The sequence below is a fragment of the Oculina patagonica genome, chromosome 13 (assembly GCF_052425735.1).
Source record: "Oculina patagonica isolate OP01 chromosome 13, crgOcupat, whole genome shotgun sequence".
In the NCBI taxonomy this organism is placed as follows: domain Eukaryota; kingdom Metazoa; phylum Cnidaria; class Anthozoa; order Scleractinia; family Oculinidae; genus Oculina; species Oculina patagonica.
Window position 1 is genome coordinate 2,431,774 of NC_135770.1, and position 23,427 is coordinate 2,455,200.

Consider the following 23,427-nt stretch of genomic DNA (forward strand, 5'->3'; position numbering starts at 1 on the left):
CTGGACTATATATATGGCATTCAAATATGACTACAAGACCAATGATAATAAAAGGATTAAAATTGAATTTATCGATGCAAGTAGCTTTGAATACCCATGGTTAAAAGTGGAGCAGAATAAGCTATTCCTTGATTATGGGTTAGATTCATATACAGAGCAAATCAGAGATGTTTATATAACTAAATTTTTAAACCTCTGGTATACTAAAATAGGGAATCAATTTAGAATCGCTGTTTGCAATAATGTTATGAGTATTGATCAAACATTTTCTGGGTTTAATATCAATACATCTAGCATTAAAATTTCTTCAGATTACTTTGTACAAAGAATCGGTTTTAGTAACACAGCAATGTCAGTGAATAGTAAAGAGTATCACAAAGTCATGTTTATAGACAAAGCTGGAGGAATTTTCTTTGAATAAATTTATCTAACTCACTATTATATGAAAACTCCAGATTTAATACATGAGATACTGAAAACTATTGAACGATTGATCCAAAATATAAGGAAATTGTATAACAGAATGAAAAATAGAAATAAAACATAGTCTAAGTATATAATATATATGCCGAAACAACACAAAAATATATTCGAATGGAACCATATTAGTGACAAGCTAAATCAATCGCAAATTCAAGAATTGAAAGAATACTACAAAGTTTATCATAAAAAGTGCTGGGCTTATAAACAAGCTACAAAACACTTCAGAAGGTTGAAATTAATAGGTAATTCGTTATCTATTGTTTTTGCTTCTGGGGGTCTAGTATCAAGCATTGTTACAGGAGGCGTCAGTTTAATTACAATCAGCACGGGAGCTTTATTGATACAAGGCTGGCTTAAGCATCAGAATCTCGATTTGAAAATTCAAAATGGAATTTTTGCTCATCAAAGCTATCAGCACTTGCTTAATACAATAAAATTCATGCTAAGAACGGGGGAATATGAACTATCCAATATCTTTTTAATGATGAAAACTACTGACGACTACATATGCGATACCGGTCCAATAATCGATCGGTATCTGCTCAAGTATGATGATAAATTTACTGAATAATCCGTGCAATCTCAGCCGATTTTAATGCTAAAATCTCACCCCAATACCAATCATTAAAAGCTCGCGTTTTTTTTGATTTAGTAACACAGATGAAATTGTACGGGATACCAAGCATTTTAAACAGCTGTCTTATAATATATTTCGTGCTTATCATTCGTCTTCGGAGTTTATTTATAGATGGAAGAATAGTACCGATCTCATGAAACACTTTGTAAATCTTATCGCGCTGATTATGAGACAATTGAACTCCATTTTTAATACATAAATCGTTTAAAACAGCCTCGATGTGATATTTACGATGATATACCGATTCTCGCCGTATTCTATGCATATTTTCATAAAAATCAATATACTCACTGACATAATCATAACTATGAACCAAACCGCAATTTAGACAGACATCCATACCATTTATATTTTCTATATCCTGCTTACTACAGCATTGCTCAGCATCCTTGATACCTTTTATCAATAGTTGATCACAGAAAGGGCATATAGGTTCTTTTAAATTTTTTAATTCATCGTGGATTTCAGAATTACAAACCATTATATATATAACACACATAACTTCACGGCACAGCTGTGTTTGGCAGTAAATTTCAGAATAAACTTTTTGAGTAAACTTTTGAGTAAACTTTTGTGTAAACTTTTATGTAAACTTTTGAGTAAACTTTTTGAGTAAAATTTGTTGAAATATGATTGGTCAATAGAAATCACGTCATTAAAAACATTGTACTCATTAATCATTTATAACTTATGGCTAAAACCGTAAACTGAATAATTATGTATTTAATGTTGATCCTTACGAGGCCTTCCCCGTCGTCGTTTCTGGTCTTCAGGTATACACTTTAAACGTACATGATTTTTGTCTTCATTTGATATGTCTGAAGATAGCATTTTAATAATACAAATATTTGTTTTAAGGATGCTCTGAATACAATACATTTTATTAATGAAGGCTATATCATTCGAGCTTTGATCAGATTCTAAAAGGTGTTTGATATTTAATGTTATATCAGTCATTCTATATATATATTAAAGAAAATAATTATCTGTTTATATCTAAACGCACTATAACAGTCACATATATAAAGACAAGTTATGTAACATATATTGAAGAAGGCTATAAGGCTGGTTACACAGTATTGATATGATACTGTTATTGTTGTTGATGACAACCAATAATATTTTATTACTGGTTATTTTTAAACGCACAATATATTTATAGTAAAAGATATAAAGAAATATCATTTATAGTATAATAAGAGAAAATGGGAAGAAATTTAAAGTATGATAACGACGCTGATAGAATAAACGCTATCAAAAATTCAAAGACTAAGTATATGTTAAATAAACGATGGAAATGCGATATATGTAATTACGATAGTTCATTAGCAGCTAAATGGACACATTTGAAGTCAAAAAAACATATCAAAAATGCTGTTATCAAAGCAATAGAAGATGATGATAGATTTGAAATAATTGATAATAACAATACACAATAAAACACTTTCATGCACTTTAACAATGACTAAATATATAAATATATCTAGTTATTCAAAAACATGAAATTAAAAAAAATAAAAAAAATAATTTTACTATAAACACTTAAAGAAATACTAATTTCATATAGTATAAAAAAAATGAAAACAAAAAAATTATCAAAACCCGCTCTCAAAAAACGCTCTCAAAACCCGCTAAAAAATAATACGATCTCACCAGAACTCGTATTATTTAAAAATATATTCTCTAATAATATTAATATGAATAAAACAAATCAAAGCTATTTGAAAAAATTATCATCTCAATATTTAAAAGATGCCAAAGCTTTAGGCCATAAATGGAAAGATTTATTAAATAAAAAAACACGTCAGAATGTAATAAATGATATCAAATATCACAGAAAGATAAAACAAATCATTACAACAGAACTAAAATTAAGTAAAATACATGAAACACGAGACAAACTATTCAAATCAAAATACGATAAAATACAAAATATCGAAAAACAACACAGAGATAAAAAGACAGATCAAATTATAGAATCTGAAATGGAGCAATATTCTTTATTTCTTGCAAGAAAAAGTGAACAGAATATATCAAATGCAAAAGACAAATACAGACAATCGTTTATTTCTTTATTTGAAGAAAGACTGAACAAAATGGATAAAAACACCAACATATCATTAACTATCGATGTAAAAATAATAAATGATATACTAAATTCCGAAATTCAAAAATCGTATGGTCCATTTGAAACAATAATACCAAAAGATATATCTCATGAAGACATGTTAAAATTCAGTTTATATACCATTTTACAATCAAATATAAATATGCTATCGGGAGAGCATATTACACACATAAAATACAGTTATATTGTATTGAAAAAGAAACAATTTATTAAACACAAAATGGGCAATCTTAAGCTTGTAAACTACTTGTTAAAAGACCAAAGACCAATTAAAAAGCATGGAAATAATACATGTGTTATAGATTATATATGGGATCAAGTTAAAAACAAACAAGGATTTAAAAAGTATGATTATAGCAGATTAAGAGATGAAATAAACGAGTACGTCCTCGATGGTCCAAGAATAAGCACATATGAAATTATTAAATGGAGTTCAGCTTGTCATCCAAAGTTATCTATTCATGCTTTTGACAGTCAATATAAAAAATTTGTATCTCATATTGCAAATGATTGTATTTGTAGCCTTGTATATATAGTAAAAGACCATCATTTGTGGCCTATAACAGATGAAAATTTAAAAATAACCGCATCAAAAGCTAATCAAGGCAGATGCAAAAACCTATTAAAACATATGGCAGAATTCAAATGGAGTTCATATCACGAAAATATACTAAAATTAACTAATATAGATGAAATAAAGTCAATTACATGTGAAAATCAAATTATTATATTACCAAAAGATACAAAAATGGCCATCGCAATAGACCTATACACAAAAAAATCTAATTACTATGTCGAGTACATGCATTGGGACAATAATGGTGTTTTGGATGGCTTTATTGATCACAATCGTAATATGTATGTACTTAACAATCAATATGACGAAAGAAAGAGTATATGTGACAAGTTGTTTGATATATACAAATCGGATGATTTTAGATGGTATAATCAAAGTTTTACAAGCATATCTTCAGCTCTTTATAAACAATTAAATGGTTATATACCGGAGTCATCTTACAATATCAAAACACGTCAAATTCTCGACGAATATTACCCAAGGGCTCTTTTATTTGCTACTACAGACGAAATAACAGACGAAGATATATCGAAGTTAGTATCTATTGATATATCTAAGTGCTATCCAAGCATATTATTAAACAATTCATCACCAATTCCCATATATACGATTCACGACGATATCGAAGAGTTTGACTATGAAGACGATTTAAATGATAATGGAGAATATTATATCGATGAGTATATGTTAAAATGTTTTAATGCTCCAATTAAAATTGAGGCAGGTTTTTATAACAAGGATCTCATAAAATATCTCATCGATATGTTAAATATGCCGAAGAGCCAGATAAAATACAAAATCGTATCAAAAAAAGCATTAAAACCAGACACTTTCAAAGGGTATATCGAGTATATGTTCAATAATTTTGATGAAAAGGAAGCAAAAATGATGGTAAATGCTTTTATAGGTAATTTAGGACGCAAATATAACAAAACAAACAATGGTTTTATTTCATCAGATATTGATACTATTTTATGCACTTGGACTAGTGCTTTAAACGAAAGTAGAAATATTACAATATCAAATTACGATGATATATTTCTTATCAAAGAGACTAAGATTGAACGATTAATATCGGACTATACAAATATCAATCGATTCGTGATATCAGGGGCTATATTAAAATGTCTAAAGCTATTAAACCAATGCTATGATGATGAGAGTAAAATTATTTCAATAAATACTGATGGATTTCTCATACAAAATCCCCGAGTTTTATTCAAGCACAAAAAAGATATCAAATTTGATATAAAATGCATAGGAAAAGCATATGTGACTGATAGTAGTTTTTCTTACTTTGAAAAGAGGTATCGAGATAATATTGATTTGACACAATATAAGGATTTTTTAGGAGAGGGAGCCATATACAATGGAAAAGCTGGAACAGGAAAAACACAAAAACTTTGCGATTTAGTCATTAAAGAGGACAAGCCATTGGTACTCAGCTATACAAATAAAGCTATCGAAAACGTCAAATCTAGATTAATCAAAAATAATGTCGATATCAATAAAACAAATCAATATTGCCATACTTTCGATTCATATTTTTGCGAATGGAAAAGAAGAGATATGAGCTCTCTTGAAGGAAAAACCCTTTTTATTGATGAATTTTCTATGGTACCTAACCAATATATGACCTTGTTATATCAAGCATTTTTAAAACATAATATCAAAGTATTTTTGTTCGGAGACTCTTTCCAATGCTCACCAGTGGAAAACGGATCTCAGATATCATATGACTATGTAAAATCATCTGCTATCAATCAAATGTGCCCAAATATTGAAACATTAAAATATATCAAGGGCTGTTCTCGATATGATGTACCTGCTTACAAAATGCTAAACAAATTTTTAAAAAAAGGTAAAATATCACACAAGTTTGAACAAATAGATACTACATTAATGAAAAACATTTGTTATCTAAATAAAACACGAATAGATGTGAATAAACGTTGTTGTGAAAATTTTTGTAAGGACAAACAATATTACAAGGTAAATTTCAATTATAATAGCAAGAAAGAATCTTATGTAGTTTGTAAAAATATGCCTCTAATAGCAACATCAAATATCAAGGACAAAGATATATATAATACAATGCAATTCAAAATTGAAGATATCAAGGAAGAAAGAGAAACCACTTTATATTACATAAATGATTTTTGGTTTAACCAAAAAGAACTTGAGGATAACTTTATTCCTAGCTTTTGTATTACTGTATACAAATATCAGGGCGCTAATATCAACGAACCGTATAACATATTTGATACTAATAGGATGTGTAAAAAACAGCTTTATACTGCTTTATCGCGGACTACTAAATTAGAATATATTAGACTAAATAACAACGATCTGAATAGTGTTTATAAAATAAGAAAACAACCCGATATTGAGCTAATTAATTCACGAATAAATAGCTTGTATAGAGATGGCAAAATATATATAGTTTCATTTAACAATGATAAAAAATACATTGGCAGTACATGTCAGGATATAAAAACACGTTTAAAATGGCATTTAACTAATAAAAACAGCCAAGTATATAAATTGAAAGACCATGATCCGATTATAGAATTATTGGTAAACTGTCCATGTCAGGATAAAAAATCTCTTGAAAAAGTAGAAAGTAAATATATCGAAGAATATGCTACCAAATACGGAAATAATTTAATAAATATAAGAATGAATCCAATAAAGAAAAAAGTTAAAAAGATTGAATATAAAGTACAAATAGAAACTGAAAAAGAATTGCGATCAAGAATAGCTCAATTAGATGGTAAAATAAAGATAAAAGACAACACCAAAGATAATTATTTGTATTATGACTGTAATATAAACAAAAAACGATACAGAACAATAGCCAAATACAATGAAAAATCAAGGGATGAAGCACATAACACAATAAGCGAGAAAAAGCATGAATTAATAAAGAGTTTAACAATAGAATTTTAAAAGTATTGATAAAGCAATGTATCCAAAATTTAGAAAAATATCAAAATACAAAAAGAGGAACTGTAAATTATATAATGTATATATATAAGTATGGATTCAAATAAATCAACACAATATTCAAAAACAGAAATAGAATTGTTTTTTAAAGAAAGAGAATCGTTTTTTAAAGAATTAAAAGAGCTAAAAAACATTTTAAGAAAGGATGAAAAAAGATATGAAAAAAATGTTGAATCAAATGAAATCAAAGCAAGTTTAAACGCACAATAGAATTTGTGTGAAAAAGAGTATAAGAGAATTTTATATTGGGATAAAGTGTTGAATACAGTTTTGGAGTAAGCACTGTAAAAAAGATTTAATTTCCAGATCAGTTGTAAAGACAAGGAGCAAATATAATAAAATATTATATTTGATCAAAAGTTTCATGCATTTAAAAAATAAAATACTATAAAACGCTACGCTTGGATTCAAGGTTTGTAAAAAGTTTTGGTATAAGATTTTGAATCAAGATTTGTGTTCAGATTTTGTTTCAAGATTTTGATTCAAGATTTGATTTAAATTTTTTTTATAGGGGTATGTGAAAAAAACGCGGGACAGCACATGTAGTAAACTCTACGAAAATGACAAAAATTACGAAATTTACAAATTTTGTAATTTTCGGAAAATTTCTTTAATACCAAAATATCTGAGAGGTCTTGACGAAAAATACGAAATTTACGAACATTACGTGAACCAAATTGGTGACCAAACTGTGGTGCCTATGACTATCCCAAGAATTCAAACTGGTTTAAATTCGTCGCAGGGACTAGTCCCTTGAAATTGTGCTTTTCCCCTAAATGCAATGTCTGTGCGACCGGTCCCTGGGGCCAAGACAAAAACAATATATCAACCAATCAAAAACCAAAGGGGTTGGTCCCTGCGTCTAGTCCCTTCGTGTAAACACAACAGGGGACTTATCCCTGCAACCAGTGGCACGCTAATAGGCGTGACTAGTCCCTTCATCTGTACTGTGTGTGTGACTAGTCCCAGGGACTACTCCACAAGTCACTGTGACTAGTCCTCTCGTTTGTGGAAAAGCGTGTAATTTGCGAAAAAATATTGTGTGACATTAATGACGTTATCTTTTTTATTTACAAAAATAGATTAAACTTGTAAAAACACGAGCAGTTTCACAATGCTGAATATTAGTGCTTGCTCTTTTTAGTCTTTTTTCTTCAAAAAAAACTTCAAAGCAGGATTATTTTCTGCTATCAAGTCACTGACTGTTGTGTTTAATATTTTGCACATTTTCAGGGATTTGTAATTCAGTACAGTTAAGCATCCAACCACCAAGGAATACTTTTCTCACGGGAACTGATTTACAGTTATTGTGTAAATGTTATATTTATCCACTTGGAACATATACATGGACAAAGAATAGTGTCCCTGTGGTGCATGATGGGCGAGTTACTGTGAGTCAAAACAAATTGTTGATTAATAATGCGACTGAAGGAGACAGTGGTAAATATGAATGCAAAGCAACAACAAAGGATGGATCGACAACTAAAAGTTCATTAACTCCAGTAACTGTTACTGTAATCGGTAAGAAATTGTTTTTTTGATCATCTTTGTTAACATTGTCAACATGTTGGGTTAGCTCAGTTGGGTTGGTGCTCACCTTCACTGCAGAAGGTTGTAGGTTCAACTCCCAGTTGGACCACCAACCAGGGTTTTAAATATAATAATAAGACCAATTGCTAGCTGTGCATAAAGACATTGCCTCACTTCAGGTGCAGATCACATCCTTGGACATGGGCATCAAGCCATTGACCTTGACTACAACATATGTTGTTGGATAAGGGAATGGCTCAGAGTTCCAGGTGTTGCAGTCTTATCTGATATCTCTCTTTGGTTGCCATGGGTTTGGTGGGTGAGGTGAGATAATGACAGCTGACAGCGGCAACCAGAGATGTTTTTTAAACATGTATTAATAATTGTTTTGAAGTGGCAGATTAATGATGATTAAGATGATAATGACGATGATGATGATGTATTAATGTATGTAAAAAAGGTCGATAAAAATTTGAATAAATAAAATTCTTACTTGGCTCCAAGGCTTGGAAGAATAATATAATATAAACCCACAAAAAAATCTCATCAAGTTCGAGGGTTGAATAAACAATTTCTTTTGTTTTATCCCGCTAAGCCTTGAAGCCAAAAAATGCGAATATTGTGATTTGTACAAAGGTAAGTTTGTCGTCATGAACATCTTTAGACTGTTTACTGCCTTTCTGTTTTTCAACACAAAAGAATGCGCGCGAGAGAAAACAGAGAGCCAAGTGAGCGTAAGTTCCTGCAAAAATAGGGGCTGCAGTCAAGGTCATCGTACTCATAATCACCAGCATCATCATTTATTTATCATTTACTTATGTGTTTGTATAACTTCAATGAGCGTAAAAAGTCCTTGAGACAGTTGGATGAAATTGATACTAATGTAAAAATTCCCGTTTTTTCACCTTTAATCTGCTTCCCCTTCTGAACAACTCCCCCTCCCCCCTTTTCAATATTGTACTTAAACGAGGCAAGTCTTGCAGATAGCAAATACAACATTGTTTCGGGGGGAGGGGGTTATATTGAAGGGGTGAGGGGTAAAATTTGTCCAAGGTACTCAAAAAGTGCCGACTGTCTCAACACTTTTGGCGCCCATTGTTGTTCCAAAACAGTTTTATATACCATTTGCTGTAGAACACTCAGTCTTTGACACTATAATTGACATGATTATCATCTTGTCCTTCAACAGTCTGGAAACGACCTCAATTTCAAGTGCCTCCTCCAAAAGAGGTTGTGGTTTTAGAAGGAAGTCAAACGCTGATTCCCTGTAAAGCAGTTGGTAGTCCTGTTCCAGTCATAAACTGGTATACTACATATTATAGAGGACGTTGGTATCGATTGCGAGACAATTCCAAATACACCATACACGAGAATGGGTCACTGGTGATAAGGAATGTAAACAATCAGGGTACATTAAAGTACAAGTGTGTGGCATACAACTTGGTCGCAAGAATAGGAGCAGAGACCATGGTGAAAGTTGCTTGTAAGTGCCTTACAGTCAAAATATTTCAAGCTGATTTGTTTTATGAATTATTAGCCCGTTGGCGCCTGTACTGGCCAAAACCAACCGTGACAAGCATTGGCCTTTGTTCCACTTCTAACGTCATCACTTTAACCAAAAAACGAATTATTTAAACTCAATTGCTGCAGGAGAAAAAGATCTTTCTAACGATACCCCATACCCAAAGCGTAGTGAATGGGTTAATTGAACTCGAAATACGTACAAAAACGCTTAGAAATGTGAGTGAAATTTCCCTTTTCTACCCTTGGCTACTCCATAGTTAGAATTTCCCATCTTGTTAGTCGTTGACACTTTTTCGAAAATTCTTGAACTGTAAACAAGCCTGGTAGAAGGCCAACAACTGCGCATTGATTAACCCGGCTTCCCTTTTCTGAAAGATGTCTGCATACAGGACACTGTTACTACTGTTAATTGTGATTCTTTCTATCCACAGATTTGGATGATGTTGTCCTTAAAAGGACCAAACTGTACGTTCTCCATAATCATGAACTTGAAGTGTATTGTAAACCTCGTGGAGTTCCAGAACCAACGATTACTTGGCAAAAAGCAGACAACCAACCGCTGCCCAAGACGTTTGCTGTAGAAGGTTGCTGTACTCTGAAGAAAAACAGAACAAAGCTGTCTGACTCAGGAAATTACACTCGTATAGCAAAGAACATGCTTGGAACAAAAAGCCGCACTATTGAAATTATAGTTTCTGGTGAGCTTGTTATATATGAACATATGCCTACATGATTTTCTGATGTTGAGTCCAGCTAGCTCTCACAAAAATGTTGTTTTAGTGAACAGTGCATTCAGCTGATACCTTTGTACCTAAATAGATTAAACGAACCACAGTAGATATAGCTGATCTGAAAGTCTTTACTGGCAACAAACTGGAGCCGTAAAACTAAAACAAAATACAATAACAACACTAATGAACCGATGCGAATACTCGAGCGAACGACATAACATGCATAGAAATAAGGTCCGAAATACAATACAATACGAAACTAGCTAAACTTAGATAAAAATAAAAGAACATAGGTTACCTTGTCCAGCCTTTGGGGCCGCGAAAGGAACAGAAAGAACACACTAAACTTTCGATAAACTTGTGTCAAACTGTACGACCACGCTAGTTAAATACACTACTATCACGTGACCGAAAACGGCGCGAATCCTGACCGCGCGCAGACTGGGCTGGCTACAGTCACATGGCTCCCCACACTGTCCTTACAAAGTCAAATGTTTTAACAATTCTCAAATAAAAAAAAATAATAATACGGCAAAACAAAATAAACTATAAGTTCGCAGTTTCTAGATAACAGTTCCAGGTCTACATCGAATACTCTTGCTCTCCCAGTAAGTAATGTTCCTTTGGTTAGTACTGCTCCTTCCGTTCATACTGCTCTTTCAGTCAGTACTTGTCTTAACTTGTGGTCCTCGTCGGGGAATTCCCGGTCTCCTTCCTGGATAAGAACAAGTTTGTGGACAGGTCGATAAGGAAACTGTACTTCCTCAATTCTCTTTCCATTCTTGTCAAGACTGCGAGCAGCCATGGTGAGTTTCACCTTTCTCACTAGGCCATCCTTGCTTGGAAATACTTCTTTAACTCTTGCTAAACGCCAAACATTTCTTGGGGCATTTTCGTCCTGCATCAAAACGACATCATTCACTGCCATGTTGCGTTGGGGTTTGATCCACTTCTTGCGAAGTTGAAGTGTACTAAGGAACTCCTTTCTCCATCTTTTCCAAAATGCATTCGTCAGATGCTGGACTCTTCTCCATCTTCTGCGGAGGTAGATATCTTCTCTCAGAAAGACGCCTGGAGGTGGCATTAAAACTTTATTTTTCATAGTCAGTAAGTGATTTGGAGTCAGTGGTTCTGGTGAATCAGCTGAAGACGTGTCATTCAAGGCCAGTGGTCTGGAATTCACCACTGCCTGGATTTCTTTCAGCAACGTACGGAATCTTTCATCGTCCAACTGACGACCACTTTCTGCCAACAGTGCTGCGAGAACACTTCTGACTGTCCTTATTTGCCGTTCCCAGGACCCTCCCATGTAGCTTGCTGAGGATGGATTCATTTTGAATGAAAACCATTCGCAGTTCTCTTCAAGCAAAGTGCTGCGTATTTTGTTCTCATCCAGCTCGTTCAGAGCTTCTTGCAATTCCCTTTGGGCTCCAACAAAATTCGATCCACGGTCTGACCTCAGCTGGCGGATTGGACCACGCTCTGCTTGAAAACGTCTCACGGCATTGATGATGGAGTCGGTATCTAGCGTATTCGCAGACTCGAGATGAATGGCACGGGACGCCATGCACGTGAATACTATACCACATCTTTTTATCTTCTTGCGGCCATCCTTTATCAGAAATGGACCAAAGTAGTCAACCGCGCAGTATGTAAACGGAGGGGCTGGCTCTACGCGATCTTCTGGGACGTCTGCTGACTTTTGCTGCACAGGTGGTCCCCGCAGCTTTCTGCACTTGATACACTTTGAAACAAAACTCGATACAGCGTACGTGCCACCAATGATCCAGTACCCACGTTGCCGTACTTCGTTGTGGGTCATTCCACTACCTTGATGCTTGATTGCTTCATGACGGTACCGTAGAATGAGGGTTGTAACATGCGATCGTCTTGGTAAAATGATTGGATGTTAGAACCTTCGGGCATATTGGCTCTCCTCAGTCGGCCACTAACACGTAGGATACACTTCTTCAGGTTGAAATTTCTTTGTTTGGCTCTCTTTCTATCAAAGAATTCGCCATGCGCTTGCACAGGGACAGAGCTTCGATTTCATCTTTGAAATGTTCATGCTGAAGGCAGCGAATTATTTCCATCTCGGTTTGACCAATTTCTTCTATGTCTGCAGGTTGGTAGCTTGCAACTATCCTTCACTGATTTACTGGTTTGAGCTTCTGCAGTTTTCTGGAATCTTTTCTCTCTTAGAGAAAGCTACTGCTCTTCTCACTCTGGACGATTTGGAAAATCGATTCAACCTGGCAGTTTCAAAGTAATCAGGATAGCTCTCAAAGCTCTGTGTTACAATGGTAGACGCCTTGACTTCTGGATCGTTTGGATCTAATGGTTCTGTAGTGTTCCCTACTTGTGCTTGATAAGGACCACAGTTCCACAGGAAGTGGGGGCCTCTGAGCCATTGTGAATCATCATTCAAAAGCTGTTTGGCCGTAAGACCTCGGGATGCAGCATCTGCAGGGTTGGAGTGTGTGTTGATATACTGCCATTGTTTAGGTTTGGTATGTTCATGGATCTGTTGTACGCGGTTAGCTACAAAAATGTGGAAGCGTCTGGTCACAATGCTTATGTAGCCCATCACTACTTCGCTGTCCGTCCAAAAGAACTCGGTAACGTCTTCGTAATCAAGCTCTGGTACAAGCCATTGACTCACTCTGACTGACACGATGGCCGCCGTCAACTCTAGGCGTGGGATGTTTTCTAGTTTCAGAGGTGCAACGCGGGCTTTTCCCATAACTAAAGAACAATAAGCTTGATTGCTTCCATTCACCAGACACAGATAGCTGCACTGACCGTAGCCTGTTTGACTTGCATCAGAGAAGTGATGCAGTTCATCCGCCTTAATGTCTCCAAAATCTTCAGGTTTGTAGCATCTTGGGATCTTGAGACCTTCAAGGAGTCGCAACTCATTTCGCCACCGTTCCCATCTTGGTCTTAGCTGATCACTGATCGGGTCATCCCAGTCCGCATTTTCACGACATAGGTCTTGTAATATCTGTTTGCCAGTAAGGATTAGGGGTGCTACAAGCCCAATGGGGTCGTAGACTAAACAAACTGCGGATAAGATGCCTCTACTTGTAAGTGGGCAGTCTTGAATGACTATACGGAATTGTAAACTGTCAGTCTGTGCGCACCACATAACGCCAAGAGTTCGCTCTATTGGCAAAGGGTCTCTCGTCAGATCTAGTTCCTGTAATCCCTTTGCACGATCTTCGGGAGGAACAGCTTGAATAACTTTTTTCTTGTTGCTGCTAAACTTGTGCAACCTCAGGCCTGCCCTTGCACACATGACTTGACAATTCTGAATAAGGTTGGTGGCAGTGTCAACACATTTTGCAGACTTCAGTCCATCATCAACATAAAAATCCTTTCGCATGAAGTCTACAGCTTCTGAACCAAACTCTTTCTCTCCATAGTCTGCAGCCCTTTTGAAAGCAAAATTTGCACATCCAGGTGAGGAAGTAGCACCAAACAGGTGTACCTTCATGCGATACTCTTCTGTTTCATTCTTAAAATCTCTGTGCTTCCATCAAAATAATTTGAGGATGTCTCGGTCTGTTTCGTTTACGAAGAACTGGTGAAACATTCCCCGTACATCACATGTCAAAGCCACAGCCTCCTGGCGTAATCGACAGAGCACACCCATTAAATTGTTTGTCAGATCAGGACCTTGGAGCAAGTTCTTGTTCAGGGATGTTCCTTTGTATTTTGCACTACAATCGAAGACCAGTCTTATTTGGCTAGGTTTCGTTGGATGGTAGACTCCGTGGTGTGGAACATAGTTGATCTTGCCATCTCTAATCTTGATACCCGTTTCGGCTTGAGAGGGAACCTTTTCTGCACACTTTTCAATCATCTCCTCCATGGATTTAACATAGTCTCTATGATACTTTGGATCTCTTTGAAATCGTGCCTTTAACTGAGACAGCCTTCTCAATGCTTGCGATCGATTGTTCGGCAACTTAACATCTAGAGAGCGCAATGGCAACGGCATCTCGTAACGCCCATCCTCTCTTTGGTGGATCCCTTTATCTAAGATTTCCAAGAAAAGTGCGATCTTCAACTGACAAGGTAGATGAACTTTTGAGTTCTTTCGAACATCTCATTGATCTGAGCTGGATTTACAATTTCCTTTGCTTGGGACTCCATCGCAAACGTGGCATTTTCATTGATTACAATCCTGTTGGCCCAACTTTCTGAAGGTCTTCATCTGGAGTTGACTTGCACACTCTTCCAACAATACCCCAACCAAGATCTGTTTTTATGCCATATGGGTCGTTGTCTCCTCCAGGAATCACTTCTCGCGGTTTGATCGCTTTTGTGCAGTTCGTTCCAATCAATATTCCGACCTGTACATCTTCTCTATATGACATAAGTTCTTCAGCAATACACTTTAGATGGTCCCACTGCGTGGCAACTTCTGGCTTTGGAATTTGATGGGGTTTGTAAGAAATGGTTTCTCTTGTGTAGACCTTTGGTAAGGGGATGTGAACCTGGTATTTTGAGTATGTAACAATAAGACCTTGAACTTTCTTGCATTCAATTATTTCATCTTCTTGATGCATTGTTGACAGACGAAGGTGACTTGCTACGCCGTCAACCTCCAAGGCTCGTTTCAACTTCTCGGTGATAAATGTAGCATTGGATTGTGAATCAATAAGAGAATAAGTCAGGACATCATTTTGAGGCCCTTCGCTGCTAGAGACCCATACTGGGATGATTAAACTTTGATTTTGACCAGGACTGTTCCCATTCGATGGAGCAAATGCTTTTGCAATTCGCTGTTGCATCACCCTCACTGCATTGCAAGTTCTCTGTATTAACAGCATTTGTAAAATTCACTGCTGCTTTGGGCGTAGCTTTATTCGATCTATCTGTATTCTCGGGGACTCTCTTGCTGTTGTCATGCAGGCAGGTTGGATGTCTCTGCTTACATCTTACACAACTTAGTACTCTTTGACACTTGTTCTCCTTTGCCATATGACCATAAATTAGGCAGCGAAGGAAGGGTTTCAAGATCTTCTACTGATTGCATATCCAGCTCACATGTTTTCAGGAAGTCTGCAAATTCTCTTAGTGAGATCCCATCCCTTGGAGGAATCTTTGTCCAATTTTCCAGCTTTCTTCAGAACGCTTCTGCGACCACAGAGGGGTGACCAAATCGCTTTTCAAGGGATTTCTTTGCTTCTGTGTAGGCGTCATCTGTTTTAAGAAACTAGTATCCTTTAACAATCCTCTTTGGTGACGCTGATGGATACTGTAGCAGGCACAGGATTTTTTCATTGGAGCTCATTGACCTTCTCTCAATTACAGTTTCGAAAGAAACTTTCCATGTGGGCCAGTCTAAGGGGTTTCCACTGAAAATTGAGAGGTGAGGAGTTGGTAGCCTTGCAGCTTCCATACCTTGGGCAATCCCATGTTGCTGTGAATCCATAACGGGAGGACAATAAGGGATTGTTGGTGCGTCAAATGGTGTACCGTAAGGAGTGGCTGAACTGGTGATGTGCAGAGGGGGTGGTGTGATTAATTCTTGTTTACTGGCTTAATTGCTCTGACCATTTCCTGGAGCCTGGGGAATTTGTTCTGTGTTAGATAACTCTGTTCCCTTTTCTTTCTGAGATGAAGAGGTAAGATGTTGAGCTGTGTTACCTTGGACGAAGGAGTCTGGTAAGGGGATTAGGCTGTTTACAGAAGTCAGGTCTGGCAGTGAAGATATGTAATCGCGTACGCGGTCTTCTTTCCCATCTTCAACTACAACTACTTTAGGTCATCTAAATTGGTATTTCCTTCCTTTCCTTCTTCTTCTAGCCTTGTAACAGCATCGACTTCAGCCTTGGCACTCTCATAGCTCTTTATTTTTTGGATCTCCTCCATCTCGTGCCTCTTTCTTTCCATTTCCAACCTCTTTTCTGATTCTATTCGTGCAAATTTCGTTTCTACTTCCCTTTTGGCTAATTCGGTCAGAGCCTTCATTTTAAGGAGGGAAACTTGTGATGAGGTTGATCCTTTTGAGACACGAGTAGAGCCTGTCTTCTTCGAGTAGAATGACCTCTTACTGCCACGGGAGCACAATTCCTCTTTTTCCAGCTGAAAGATCATCTCGCCAATTCTCATTCTTAGCTCCACTACTTGCTTATTCAGATACGCTGATACTTCCACCACATGATGAAATTCTTCCCCAGTTAACAATGGTACATATTCTGACTGTGCTTTATCCAAGTCTTGCCCAAATTCTTCTATATCTGATCTCTCCTTTCTGAGAATATGAGGGTCTGAAATGTCAATCCAATCGATATCAAGTTTGTGTAGTTTGTCCTTTAGTCTTCTTAAAGCTCTTTGAAGATCCTTTTCGTTTAACAAGCGCTGGTATTCTAAGCCCTTCTCGGTTAAAGTGTGAGGTCGTTTACTCTTCTGACGGGTAGGGTCTTCATTTTTTTCTAACACATCTGCTTCTTTGGCTTCTTCAAGCCAATCAGGGTCTTCAATGTGATCTGATACATCTCTTTCTTTGGCTTCTTCAAACTCATCCCCACTATTCTTCGGCATAAACGATGCTGAAGTTGGGTTATTTTCAATATGTAGGCTGGGGTCAGGGGTATCCAACGATTCCATCTGATCCAGCGAAACGAAATTCTACTCCGCTAGTCCCTTTCCAAATTCTACTCAAGAATTCGTCGAATTTCAGTTCGAAATTAGTGCAAGCAAGTTTTACTGTAACTACATAGATTAAACGAACCACAGTAGTTATAGCTGATCTGAAAGTCTTTACTGGCAACAAACTGGAGCCGTAAAACTAAAACAAAATACAATACCAACACTAATGAACCGATGCGAATACTCGAGCAAGCGACATAACATGCAAAGAAATAAGGTCCGAAACACAATACAATACGAAACCAGCTAAACTTAAGATAAAAAGTAAAGAACATAGGTTACCTTGTCCAGCCTTTGGGGCCGCGAAAGGGGCAAAAAAAAACACGCTAAACGAGCGATAAATCCACGAAACTTTCGATAAACTTGTGTCAAACTGCACGACCACGCTAGTTAAACACACTGCTATCACGTGACCGAAAACGGCGCGAATCCTGACCGCACGCAGACTGGGCTGGCTACAGTCACAACCTTAACTGAGGTCTGTGGATGAAACCCTCATGTGTGACCATTCAGATGACAGCTATTGAGCAGAACTTTCATGTAGTATTCAGTTTAGAATGCTGTATAGTTTCTTACCTTTAAGTCTGTGGAAGAAACCCTCGTGTGACCATTCAAATGAACGTTGTTGAGCAGTGCTTTCCTGTAGTAAACGGTTAGAAGTCTTGGATAATATTTTTTTGGGTTAGTCAATGTAGCTTTCCATGTAATGTTACTGGTTCATTTTACCAAGAAATATCTATATAATTATATATGTTGTTTTTAGAGAGACCAGAGATAACTGTGAAACCCCAAGACCAAGAACTAAAGAAAGATGAGAGCGCTATGCTGAACTGCAAAGCAACTTCAATTCCACCATCAAAAATATCATGGCTTAAAACTGGGCCGGCTTACCGGTATGGCCGGTATTCTATCGAAGAAAATGCACGTGTCTTTGTTTTATCAAATGGCAGTCTTGTCATTACTAAGCTCAAATTTGAAGATTCTTGCGTCTACCTATGTACTGCATATAATGATGGAGGCTGGTCTGACAGTGCTGAGGCTGAACTCACTGTTATAGGTAAGTATAATAACGTGCATCCATAGGCTCTATTTCCACTGCTCGGTGAATAACAGTCATTATTAAATGACTAGCTCCGTGAGCGGTCAAGATGAAACGAATCCCGTGCTCTGATTGGCTACCCGAGCGGTCAAGATGGAGCCATCTTGACCGCTCGATATATATCATAGTAATAAAGTCAGCGCCTTTAGAATACCAAACTTACCAAAAACAATCCCCTACAACGTATTACTTCTCTGCGCATGGACACCAAAGAGATAGTTTTATACTTACAGTATTATCGTTTGTAATGAGCAAATGGGTCGAATCCTGATATTATTTTTGTTCCACTTTATAGGTTTTGCTAAAGTAAGCGACTTAAAACAGACGTGTGCCCGTTGTGCATATCCGTTTAGCTTTATCATCTCAAAGTTTCTGGTGTCAGGTTACCTCAACTCTCTATAAGGCGGACACCTCTCTAAGACGGACAGTTGGGGCCGGTCCCGACGGTGTCCGTCTTAGAGAGGGTTGACTGTATATCAATATATTGGTAGCCCTTTTGAAAACGCGCGCGTACAGATGACGAGTTCAACTACGCAACCGTGTACTAAAGCAGGATTACCGGAATAACTTTAAAAAGCCTAGCTTTGCAGTCAGTGTCTGCTAAAAGCTAACGGCCAAAACAAAAATCGCTATCCGTCAACTTCTCAACTATTCCTAGTATTTTGTAGCTGTTTATTGAATGGTTTTGGATGCAATTGCAATTTTGTTGAATTAATTTGCGCGCTCGGTCGCGTCGTTGAATTCGTCATTTGAGCGAGCCAGTTTTAACCTAGCGCGGGCGTCCCAAGCAAGTGACGCCACACTCCTCGCTTCTGATTGGTTCGTTCTGAGCATGCGCATGCAAGTTATCCTGGACTCTCTCTTCGCGCACCTGGGTTCAACCCCTATAAAGGGCGCGCGGAAGAGAGAGTTCAGGGACTGGACTATCAAGAAGGCAGGATATTGGCCTCGTTCTTTTTTTGCGTGGTTATGGACCGAGACGAAAATATCTTGCCATCTTTACCTCACGCTTGGTCAATAACCCATATTTATTCCCCCGTAGAAGAGACATTTGGGAGGGGGAAGCCCTAACCTGCGATCAGACGTTCTTTTTTCTCTGTTTTCATACCAAATAAATACAGTTTTTTTCAGTCATTTTTACTCGGTTAACTCGAACTTGGATAACTCGAAAACCCCGCTAACTCGAACTAAATTTCGTTTCCCTTGATCAAAATTTGGGTCAACTTTACCCCAATAACTCGAATTCTGGTTCTTGCAGCTCGCCACGGTTGCCCATTGCAATATCCCATTAGCTCTTCTTGTCGTGTAATCGGATTTAAACACTAAAACGAACACCACGCAATTTGATTTTAATTAGAGCAACGGATAGATTACGTATTGAACAGCCATTTTTTACTCTCATCATAAGAATGTATGGCCGTGTAAGAGTTTCCGACGAGATAAGTTTAATTTGCACTGTACTGTTTACTGAAGTGCTGAAAAATCGATAAACTATCAATTATTAACATAGCAAATTGAATATTCAAGCGACCCCGATAACTCGAAACCCCGCTAACTCGAACTGTTTTGCGTTTCCCTTCAGAGTTCGAGTTACCGGGGTTCTACTGTATTTACACTTATGTCCAAGATTGAACGCAGCCACGAAAATTACAAAATTTACGATTTTTGTTATACATGGTGTTACAAACGCTACGAAAATGACAAAAATTAAGAAATTTACAAATTTTGTAATTTTCGGAAAATTTCTTTAATACCAAAATGTCTGAGAGGTCTTGACAAAAAATACAAAATTTACGAACATTACGTGAACCAAATTGGTGACCAAACTGTGGTGCCTATGACTATCCCAAGAATTCAAACTGGTTTAAATTTGTCGTAGGGACTAGTCCCTTGAAATTGTGCTTTTCCCCTAAATGCAATGTCTATGCGACCGGTCCCTGGGGCCAAAACAAAACAAAAATATCAACCAATCAAAAACCAAAGGGGTTGGTCCCTGCGTCTAGTCCCTTCGTGTAAACACAACAGGGGACTTATCCCTGCAACTAGTGGGACGCTAATAGGCGTGACTAGTCCCTTCATCTGTACAAGTCACTGTGACTAGTCCTCTCGTTTGTGGAAAGCAGCAAAGCGTGTAGTTTGCGACAAAAACATTGCGTGACACGAATGATGTTATATACAAAAATAGCTTGAACTTGTAAAAACAAGTGCAGTTTTACAATGGCCAGTGATTAGTATAATTTCCAGAGGTGAATTTTAAGAACGGAACATTCTGATTGGTCGAGAAGCTCGGACTATGACAAAATATTCACCGCGCTAGGTGGTGAATATAGCATTTCAAGGCTTGGCTACTGAGCCATGCCAACTTTGCCATCCAGTAAGTAAGCAACATTAATATAATTGAAACTGTAAGCTATTTTGTTTGTAAGCAATTGTAAGCTATGTTGTATTGTAAGATTTTTTCGTATTGTGAGCAAGTTAGTGTTGATAGTCAAGTGATAAGTGTTGTAAATAACGTCAATATTGTAAGTAACGCTAGTAAATAACGTTAGTATTGTAGCGGTTGTAAGTAAAATTGTAAGTGATGTCAGTATTGCAATAATAATAATAATAATAATAATAATAATAATAATAATAATAATAAAATAAATAAATAAAAACTTTGCCATCCAGGCAAGCGAACACGGTGGCATTTGATGAATGTCAATTTCTCTCATTTCTCTCTCTCAACATTGGGAATTTTGCAAATTAACTACTAAGGCTTTTGGACCGAAAATATTTTCAAGAGATAGTTTTCAAGGCATTAGAGTTGATCATAAACATGGTGATTTTGGAGATCGCACGCGGCCATTAGAAACTCAGTCAAATCGACTGACAAAACATAATTTAGTTCTCTTCTCACCGGAGCTAGTCATTTCGAGAGGATTCACACAATTGCTCAGAAGTCACCAATAAGTAAACACAGGTACCAGATATCTTACTTTTTCGTAGTGATTGTTTTGTTCCGTTTTATTGCTTAAATTAAACTTGAGTGTAAATTACGATTTCAATCGATGAATTAAACTGGTTTATACGTATGCAAGCGAGCACTTGTGTTTGTTGTTTTCGTGTTTTCTTTTGATATTTTGCAGTTCTTAATATTCACCTCTGAAAATTATACTAAAACAATTATTAGCCTCAGGCTCAGTGATTATTGTTGAATAATCACTTTGCCTTCGGCGAATATTGTTAAATATTAGTACTTGCTCTTAATAGTCTTTTTTCTTCAAAAAAAACTTCAAAGCTGGATTGTTTTCTGTTATCAAGTCACTGGTGATGTGTTTAATATTTTGCACATTTTCAGGGATTTGTAATTCAGTTCAGTTAAGCATCCAACCACCAGGGAATACATTTCTCACAGGAACTGATTTACAGTTATGGTGCAAATGTGATATTTATCCACTTGGAACATACACATGGACAAAGAATGGTGTCCCTGTGGCGCAAGATGGCCGAGTTACCGTGAGTCGAAACAAATTGTTGATTAACAATGCGACTGAAGGAGACAGTGGTAAATATGAATGCAAAGCAACAACAAAGGATGGATCGACAACTAAAAGTTCACCAACTCCATTATCTATTACTGTAGTCGGTAAGTATTTTTTTTATTACTGTGTTAACACTGTCATTATTTTCGATAAGCTCAATTGGGTTGGTGCTCACCTTCACTGCAGAAGGTTGAGGGTTTTAAATATATATTAAATAGATTTAGCCAAGGCTAAAAGCGGAGCTTCCCAATTAGTTTTTATGTTCCTCCATGTTTAAACGTCGTCTATGACTTGTAATTGACAGCGCTGTATTGAGTTGGGTTCCTCACGTACTCTTTAAAATAAAATTCTTTAATAAATAAAAAGACGGAATTCGAAAACTTCATCTAGCTTTCAAAAACTACATCTATTCTTTGCCAATTTCAGCTGTTCCAGCAACGAGTTCTTTACGAAACTTCGCCTCCACTCGGTGTATTAAATTCAAAGATAGCCAATCATGCCAGTCATAAACGAAGCCGGCGTAAATATTTATTTACGAATCTAAATCTTCACGGGCACTGGATTTCAACACACTTTTTGATATAAAAAATGCAAACGAGTAAACTGAGCATGTGATTAATATATAAACTGCCGATAATATATTTATACTGGGGTGTAGTATCACAGTTTGCTTTGACTTGTTTGCGCGATTTTTCTTAAGTTTTTAATCTGCGAAAGCACAACTGTGCTCAGTTTTCATCCGCGTAGGTGAATAATTAAGCATTCTTTTGCCAAACACGTAGGGATCATTTGCCCGTCAAAATCATACAAAATGTTACAGTTAACTCCACTAACTAAAACACAAGTTTGACACAAAACATTTAATGGACCGAGAATATAAGCTTACAACCAAAGCGCTAAGAACGATTACAGCTACTGAGCTTAAAGATGAAAGTAGCATTAATGAAATTTGTAGGAAGATCTGAAAACCGACACAGAAGTGACAAAACTTTAAATTCGTTCATAAAGTACAGTAGACAGATTTTCGCAGACTTAAGTTTAGTGTTCTCAGTTACGTTTGTTACCTCATTTTTGGAGAGCGTTTTTCATGTCAAATTCTGCAACTGTGCAAGGGAAAAATTTCAACCCGGCTAAATCATTATCGGAGACAAAACGGCAGTGTCCTAAAAACCTCGCTACAACACCACCGACGTATCACTTTTGTAATTTTCGTAAAATTTCTTCAATACCAAAATGTCTGAGAGGTCTTGACGAAAACGAAGAAATTTATGAAAATTGCGTAAACCAAATGGTACCCAAAGTGTGGTGCCTGGGACTATCCCAAGAGGATGCAAAATGGTTTAAATTCGTCGCAGCCGGGGACTTGAAATTGAAATTTTGCTTATCCCCTCAATGCAATGTTTGTGCGACCGGTCCCTGCGGCTAAAATGAAAAATTACCAATCAATCAAAAACCAAAGGGGTCAGTCCCTGCGTCTAGTCCCTTCGTGTAGACACAACAGGGGACTTATCCCTGCAACTAGTGG

At 36.7% G+C, this 23,427-nt stretch overlaps 1 protein-coding gene across 1 annotated transcript in view; it reads left to right on the plus strand.

Moving 5' to 3' along the window:
• The window catches only part of LOC144634312 (hemicentin-1-like), a 62,726-nt gene that overhangs the window by 14,498 nt on the left and 24,801 nt on the right, over nt 1–23,427 (plus strand). Inside the window, exons 3-7 of the mRNA XM_078493228.1 lie at nt 8,065–8,352; nt 9,551–9,844; nt 10,317–10,583; nt 18,043–18,336; nt 21,719–22,006. Of these exons, the coding sequence (XP_078349354.1) occupies nt 8,065–8,352; nt 9,551–9,844; nt 10,317–10,583; nt 18,043–18,336; nt 21,719–22,006 (1,431 nt within the window). The remainder of the gene's footprint in view (nt 1–8,064; nt 8,353–9,550; nt 9,845–10,316; nt 10,584–18,042; nt 18,337–21,718; nt 22,007–23,427) is intronic.